This window comes from Thamnophis sirtalis, unplaced genomic scaffold (genome assembly GCF_051295495.1).
Source record: "Thamnophis sirtalis isolate CommonGarterSnake01/CBP01778 unplaced genomic scaffold, rThaSir2_p1.2 scaffold_13, whole genome shotgun sequence".
NCBI lineage: Eukaryota > Metazoa > Chordata > Lepidosauria > Squamata > Natricidae > Thamnophis > Thamnophis sirtalis.
Window position 1 is genome coordinate 53811497 of NW_028261393.1, and position 8288 is coordinate 53819784.

Sequence of the window (8288 nt, forward strand, 5' to 3'; positions counted from 1 at the left end):
CTGCGGCGTCTCCCACCCGGGCCAGGAATGGGGGAGGGGGCAGCTGACTGCAGACCCCAAAGGGCCACGCAGGGAACCTGCAAGCCGGACGCTGAAAATGCTGCAGGATGCTTCACTGGGAAATGGAGAAGCATTTCTCCATGGGGGGAGCATTTTCCTCCCTGTCACTCCCATCAAGTGCAATCTTTTTTTTTTAAGAGTTTTAATAAATTTTACAAATATTTTCCCTTCCCCTTTCCTCCTTCCCCCACAACCCTGCCTCCCCTCCAACCCTCCCTCCCAACCTCCCAGAGCAAAATACAGGGTATAAACATTTAACAATCATACACTAACATAAGCTAACTAACTTTAGCATCCTACCTCCCTCTTGTACTTTAACTTTTATTAAGCTAACTTTAGATAAATTGTAACATTCCTTGTTGAGTGCAATCTTGAGGCTCACTCAAGAAACCGGTGGGATTCATTGCCATGAACGTATATTATAAATTAATGGGAATTCTTTGTTCTAATCTCCCCTTTTTCTCCTTGGAGATATTATAATACTTTAAAGACTCATTATTAGATAGATAATTATTAATTCAAGGAAATAAGGATTGTTACAAATGAAAGAATATTAATGGTAATTTGAACACATAATGCTCAACGACAGCGAAATATTCAGTTATGTTTAATGCAAAACCAGTGATGTTATTCTTAATCTTAAGAATTGATGCACAAAAACTTGTAACCAAACGACATGCTTGGTGACATGCATGTCAAAACATTGCTTTGTTTTGTATGTGTCATTTTGTTTAAAAAGAATAAAAATATATTAAAAAAAAAGATGGAAAACACTTTTGATGGAGCTTAGTCCAAGGGGAATGCAAGGAACACACACCAGGACAAGAGCCAAAGTCATCCAGTTTTTTTTTATTTTATTTCAAGACAAACAGCTGTTTTTAAAAAAAAGGCCGACGGAGGGGAGACTCATCTTGCTGTGCTCCTGCCAGTCCGAGAGGCCCAGGGCCTTCCACTCCTTCCAGAATGAGCTGCCTCTGTAAGGGACGAGGCTGGAAGTCCAGGCTGGGGGACTGGAGGCGGTGGGAGGGGTGTTGCTTTAACACCGTGTTGCTCCAAGCAGCACAAACCACTCCTGAGGGACTCGCATTTCCGTGCAGTTTCTCTGCAGATGCTTTGACCGTTGCACCCAGGGGCAGAGGGGCTCTGGGGAGAAGGGAACCCTCTTTCCCACTAAGTCACATGTTTCAGGTGTCCTGCAAAGAGAGAAAATACAAGCCTGTGCCCTGCTGGGGCCCTCGGAGCCCACCCTCCGATCGTCCCGTCCCCCCCCCAGACGGGAGTAGAGAGGACCCACCTTTCACACAGCTAAGGATCTCTTGGATACGCTGAGGCTCATTCCTGTCTGGTCGGCAACTGGGAGTGATTTCCAGCACGTAGTCAGGGCCGTATTCCGTGAAGAACTGGGAGAGGGAAGGTCTTTTCTCAAGAGCCAGCCAGGGGTGGCCCATGCATGGCTGGATACCTTGGGCCATCCGCCCACTTCCTCCCTTTCTCATTCCCAGCCTCTGCCTTGAGCAGCGGCGAGTTCCTTCAAACGTCGATCATCATGGGTGTATTGCAGGGGGTCTCAAGCATTCTCGACTACCCAGAGGTGGGTTCCTACCAGTTCGCACCTATTTCGGTAGAACCGGTTCGTCAAATCTACCGAACCAGTTAGGAGAGGTTCCACCAGAAAGCGGGCGACACCTACGGAAGAGGTTCCAAAATTTTTTGAAACCCACCACTGACACACACACACACACACACAGAGAGACTCATACAGAGAGAGAAAGAGAAAGAAAGAAAAAAAGAAAGAAAAAGTGAGAGATGAAAGAAAAAAAGGAAAAAGGGACAGAGAGACAAAAGGAAGGAAAGAGAGAGAGAGAGAGAAAGAGAGAGAGAGAAAACACATGGCCAGTAAGCCACTCCCACCAGGTCACATGGCCTGCAAGCCACTCCCACAAAGGAGGCCACACCCAGAGTAGGTTCGAAAATTTTTTGAAACCCAGCACTGACACACAAACACACACACACACACAGACTCATACAGAGAGAGAAAGAGAAAGAGAAAGAAAGGAAGAAAGAAAAAAAGAAAGAAAAAAAGAAAGAAAAAGTGAGATGAAAGAAAAAAAGGAAAAAGGGACAGAGACAAAAGGAAGGAGAGAGAGAGAGAAAACAAATGGCCAGTAAGCCACTCCCACCAGGTCACATGGCCTGCAAGCCACTCCCACAAAGGAGGCCACACCCACTGCGACTTCCCCAGATAAATAAATCAGAGGCTTATTTTCACAGGGAGTCCAAGATTAAGGGCAGCCTTTTCCCCTGTGCTTGGAGGAGGGGAGGGGCTCGAGACTTACCTCGTGATCGGGAATTTCAGAGGGCAAAGTTTTCCCCAGGATGACTCCAGTTAGGTACGTCCAGCAGCGGGCAGTGTTAGCAAGGTGATAGCCTCCTATCTCCAGGAGGGAACGAGACACCACATAAGGAAGAGGGCAAAGAGAAAAGTGAAGTGAAAAGCACTTGCCCACCACAGCCAATCTGGCCCCATTCAGAAGAGCACGAAGCGTTTTGCGCAGCTGCGCAAGCTGACGGGCTCAGTGACACAAACGAGAGACTTGCAGAGTTGACTCAAGCCACTTCACTGACCCAGAAAGAAACATTGCAGACGATGGGGAACATTGCACTGAGGTCATTTCATTTTTAACTCTATGGAACCTTAAGAACGACTTTAAATTGATAAAAGTTTACTCCTCAGTTATTCTTATTAGGTATAACTACAGATTGTACAGTTATAGAAACTAATTTGATTCTGAATTTAACAACGGCAGCAAGGCTGTTGGTGGCGCAGTACTGGAAGAAGGAAGATTTGCCTACCATTCAAGAATGGACGTTAAAAGTAACAAACTTATCGGAGATGGCTAAAATATCAGCATTATCTCAAGGACCATTCCAGATGAGAAATACAAATTGGAATGGAGAGGATGGACTGATTATATTCAAAATAAATATGAGACTAAGAAATATGAGACTGACACACACACACACACATACCAGCCGACCTTTGGGGCTCCGTCCCAATCTACATTTCCCGGCGCCTGCCTGCCTGATGCCACACTTGCATCCTTGCTTACCTCCCCCCAGGATGAGGGTCGGCAGCTGCCACTGCAGCACGTAAGTCAGGCACTTGCCAATCCCTTCCGGGGTCAGGTTGAACGCACACATGGGGTCGCCGGCAATTGTGTCCGCCCCCAACTGCAGGACTACAGCTTCCGGCCGGAAGGCGGCATGGACGTCCTTCAGCACCCTGCAGAATGAAAGAGGGGAGGGAAGCTGCTGGACCCGGCTCTCCTCCCCTGCTGAGGGTCAGCCATCCCTCCCTGCGGACTCCTCCGAGGATCCTTGGCCCTACTGGAGGGGGGGGGGGCAGAGCCCGGGGAGGGACAAAGGCAGGGGCAGGCAGAGATTCTAGAATACTGGATACTCCATAAGAAACGGCACTAAGTGTAACTAATATTAGAAATAAAACGTAAACAGAGAAAATTATTTGTAGGAAAACATAAAAGTTGGGATTGGCTGAAATGCCACCCTGAAAACCCATCAGAGAAAATAAATAAGAGCAACAACGGAAAGGAGGGGGGATGAGGAGGGGAAAGGAGAAAAGGTAAAGCAGAGAAAGTAAGGGTGGAGAATTAAGAGTAGGAGAGAGGGTAAGAAAGAGGAGAAGGGAGGAGGAGAGGAGAAAGAGAGGGGAAGAAGAAAGGAGGAAGGAGAGGAGGGAAGAAGGCAGAGAAGGGAAGTTGAGAAGGTGGAAGGAGTAAAGTTGTTGCAAAATAAGACGGAGGCACCGGGTGGCCCACAAAGTGATCCAAACTGTATTTTTAATTATAATTATAATAATACATATACATATACATATATAATGTGTTGTATTTGTGCTGATAAATAAAAGGAGACTATTATAGATCTATTTAGCTCTCATCAGCTAGCCATACCCTTACTGGGATTAGAACCTGTGCTGTACTGCATCTTAGGCAGATGTGTTAACCACTAAGCCACAAGGTTCTTCTCCTTATCAGCTGAGCCAGGGAAATAGGTATGCATTTAAAGTCACAACCCCTGGTATGCCCAAATATATATATATATTATACATATATCTATTAGATTTTTACAACCCCTGGTAAGCCCCAATTATGGGAGGAAGCTAACTGCTTCCATCATCTGTCAATCGGCTCGTCACAAGAGTCCATCACGACAGAAACCCAATATTTTTACTGTTGCCTTTGTTATATTTGTGGGGTTTTTTTAATCAGCAGAAATTAAAAAAAACACCAATATATATATATATATATATATATATATATATATATATATATATATATATATATATATATATATATATATATATATATATATATATATATATATACACATACATACACATACACACACACATAATGATGAATAGATAAATGCTAAATAGCAATTATAAGAATGTATATCTATGAATGAATGTGAAAGGGAAAAAATAAAATAAAAACTTTTTGTAAAAAAGGAAAAAAAAAGCCACTAAACATGCCAGCAATTCTGAGAAGGTGAAATTCCACTATGGGCTGCCAAGTGGGACCACTCCAAAAGAGGATGTGGGGGGGAAAGCCCCCTACCCCAGCCCCCCCCCCCCGATTTCTCCTGACTGTGAGAGACCCCCCCCCCCCCTGTGGCTATCCAGGAAGCAGGCAAGCCAAGCCGAATCACCAGCTTGGATTTTTTGGGGTGGGGCCCAGAGGAGCAGGTGCTTACGCCTCGCAGATCTGATAGTACACCTCGTTCTTGATGCCATCCTGCAGGGGCACGTTGACGGTGTAGTAGCGCCCCTTCCCCATGCCCACCTCGGTCACGTCTCCCGTTCCTGAGCAGGCGGAAAGGCTCCGGTTAGCCCATCGCAAAGCAAGGCTGGGTCACCCTTTATCTTTCTCCCATAAAGAAGACGAGCAAGAGGGATCCCGCCAGGCAGAATCCAAGGTGGTAAGGAAGCCGCTTCTTTACCTGGGAAAAATCCAGGTGCAAACTTGTGCAGGGACACCGTCATGACTTTGGAGGTGAAGCTGAAAGCATCTTCGACACCTGCGCAGAGGGCAAAGAGGGAGATTCTGCTCCTTTGTGCACAGACCCGGAGTCCGTTTCGCCCAGCTCCGGTCAGAATGCAGCCCCCCCGGCAGTGGGGCCTTTTCAGCAAACAATGGCAGGAGGGAGTGGGATGCGACAGCCGTAAAGCGTGACCTCAGGCGAGCCCTCGTCAGCTCAAGGCTGGATTACTGTAACGCGCTCTACATGGGGCTGCCCTTGAAGAGTGTTCGAAGACTTCAGCTAGTCCAGAATGCAGCCGCGCGAGCGATTGTGGGTGCACCTCGGTACACCCACGTTACACCCATCCTCCGCGAGCTGCACTGGCTGCCCATTGGCCTCCGGACACGCTTCAAGGTGCTAGTCGTTACTTTTAAAGCCCTACATGGCATTGGACCTGGCTACCTGAGAGACCGCCTCCTGCCAGTCACCTCCCAAAGACCTATTAGATCCCACAGACTAGGCCTCCTCCGGATTCCATCTGCCGGCCAATGTCGGCTGGCGACTCCCCGGGGGAGGGCCTTCTCTGTGGCTGCTCCAGCCCTATGGAACGATCTCCCAGTTGAGATCCGGACCCTTACTACCCTTCCGGCCTTCCGCAAAGCAACTAAGACCTGGCTGTTCCGGCAGGCCTGGGGCTGTTGAATTATCCAGCCCCACCTGATGTTATGACTGTTGTTGAATTTTTAATTGCTGTTTTTATTCTTGTACCCCCTTCCCTTCTTATTGTTAGCCGCCCTGAGTCTCCCGGGAGTAGGGCGGCATACAAGATAAATAAACCTAACCTAACTTAAGCCCTGAGAAATCCCAACCTCCACAGACACCGTGTGGCCACGTGTCTCCCCCAACGTTTTTGATCACTGAAGGCCAGCAAAGATCACCAAGGGCGGCCATAGCTCCGAGGACTAGTCGTTAAGTACCGCTCGTTCAGGACAGTCGCTGAATGGTTCGTTCGCCAAACGTCGCCGCTGCTACAGGAAGCCTTACAATCGCAAGGGAGCCCAATATTTGTTGCAAAGCGAGGCATTTGTTAAGTGAGTTTCGCCTCAGTTGCAACCTTTCTTGCCACAGTTGTTAAGTGGATCATTGCGGTTGTTACATTAGTAACATGGGGAAGTTGGCTTTCCCATTCAGGTGACTCCAGGACACTGCAACCGTCATAAATACAAGTCAGCTGCCAAGTGTGGGAATTTTGATGGCGTGTCCCAGGGGACGATGCAATACTCAGGTGTGAAAAACGGCAACGTCACTTTTTTCAGCAACTTTGGTCACTAAATGAACTGCGGTAAGTCGAGGGGGGAGGAGCCTTACCGTCCCCGTGATGCAGGTCCAGGTCAACGTAGAGGACCCGGTCGAATCTCCGGCGCAGCTGCAGGATCCCCAGCACCGCGTCGTTCAGGTAGCAGAAGCCCGACGCTTCGTCCCTGGAAAGGAGGTGGTGCAGCTCGGCCAGGCTGCCCGGGGTGCAGAGGGCGAAGGGCGCGGGGAAAGCGCTTGCCTCGGCACCCCCCTACCCAGCGCCCCCTCCCCCCAGCCCGTACTTCTTGGCATGGTGCCAGCCGCCGGCCCAGTTGATGGCCACCCGGCTCTTCTCCTCCACCAGGCACCGCGCCGCCGTCAGGGTGGCACCGCCGACGGCCGCCGCGTACTCGAAGATGCCCTTGCTGGTTGGGCAGTCGTAGCCTGCGGGGGAGAGGAGGGAAGGGAAGCCAAATCAGCGGGGGGGGGAGGGTGGTATTGGGGGGGTTGAGGGGTCTCCACCCGCCGCTCACCGAGGCCGAATTCGGCGGAGTCCGGGTGGTCCTCGTCGCCGTCCTCGCTGACCTGCCGCAGGTGCTGCAGGTAGGCGTCGGTGTGGAAGGCTGCCATCTCCTCCATGCGGGCGGGGCGCGGTTGGACGACCCTAGGGAGGCAAGGCTCAGGCGGGCGGGGGGGCTCCTAGGCGAGACCCCCACCCGGGACGTCGCCGCCCGCCCGCCTACCTCATATGCTGCAACAGCGAGTAGGCTTCCACCAGCGCGTGCACCATGCTGGCCTGCGGAGAGACGGCGGCGGCTCAGCTCCTCCCCGCGCGGGCAGCGCCTCCCCAACACCCCCACCCGTGCCCCCCCAGCGCCTCCACCCACGCACGCCCCCGCCCCCCAACCCTCAGCCGCTATGCATACCCCTCCACGCCCCCGCTCCCCAGCGTCCCCCCATGCACACCCCTCCACGCCCCCGCCTACCCCCAGCGCCTCCCCCACGCACCAGCGCCCCCTCCACGCACGCACCCCCCCAGCCCCCACCCGTTATGCATACCCCCCCACGCACCCGCCTACCCCCAGCGTCCCCTCCACGCACCCGCCCCCCCACGCACGCACCCGTCCCCCCTCCAGCCCCCACGCACACCCCTCCACGCACCCGCCGCGGGACCTTGCAGAGGGCGTCGCATCGCGCCAGGCATTCGGCGCCATACACATAGACCGGCGGTGGCGGCGAGCCGTCCATGAGCGGCCCGGGCCGAGCGAGCCTCGCGACGGGCTTCCTGCTGCCGCGTGGCGCGCCGGGAAATGAAGTCCTGGCTTGCCGGTGAGAGGCGGGTGGGCGGCACTTGCAGAGCGGCCCCTCCCCTCCTCCCTCGTCTCTGCCAGGCGCGCCCCCTTCCCCCCCCACCCCAAGGTCTTCGACCGGCAGCCGAGGCTGAAGCTCCCGTTCGGCTTGCCGAGCCCGCCGCGCAAGGATGAGGCTCCCAGACCAGCTGTCACTCCAGCTCAGCGCTTTTATTGAAAGCCCCACAAGACGCCGGACATGCAACTCGCCCGCTCCCTCCCTCCTTCCCTCCTTTCACCCCTCAAAGGGGTTCATCATGGGCAGAAGGAGTGGAGCAAAGCCAAGGGGGTCACTGGCACACACAGCTAAGGCCGCCTCTCTGGTGGGGCTGAAAAGCCCCTGGGGAGACCAATGGGCACAGGATGGCCCAAGCCCCCTCCCAAAGCGGTCATATGTGGCAAAGACCCTCCCCCAAGCACTGAGTGGCCTCCCTGTAGAGCAGTGGTTTCCAAAGTTGGCAACTTTAAGACTTGTGGACTTCAACTCCCAGAATTCTCCAGCCAGCTCTGCTGGCTGGAGAATTCTGGGAGTTAAAGTCC

The 8288-nt window shown here is 52.4% G+C and overlaps 1 protein-coding gene across 2 annotated transcripts; it reads right to left on the bottom strand.

Moving 5' to 3' along the window:
• Positions 1-889: 889 nt before the first annotated feature.
• HDAC8 (histone deacetylase 8) lies at positions 890-7689 on the bottom strand. Of its 2 annotated transcripts, XM_087727253.1 has the most exons (11): positions 7561-7689; positions 7143-7195; positions 6933-7063; positions 6702-6843; positions 6472-6584; positions 5083-5160; positions 4837-4945; positions 3171-3343; positions 2397-2491; positions 1355-1460; positions 890-1253 (listed from the first exon to the last, which is right to left on the bottom strand). In XM_087727253.1, exons 1-11 carry the CDS (start codon positions 7645-7647, stop codon positions 1231-1233), a joined length of 1110 nt encoding a protein of 369 aa, XP_087583379.1. In that variant the 5' UTR covers positions 7648-7689; the 3' UTR covers positions 890-1230. The 2 variants fall into 2 exon arrangements, 1 of the variants encoding a protein (XP_087583379.1); XR_015698283.1 differs by lacking the exon at positions 890-1253 and having other exon boundaries at positions 2397-2495.
• Between the last annotated feature and the right edge of the window lie 599 nt (positions 7690-8288).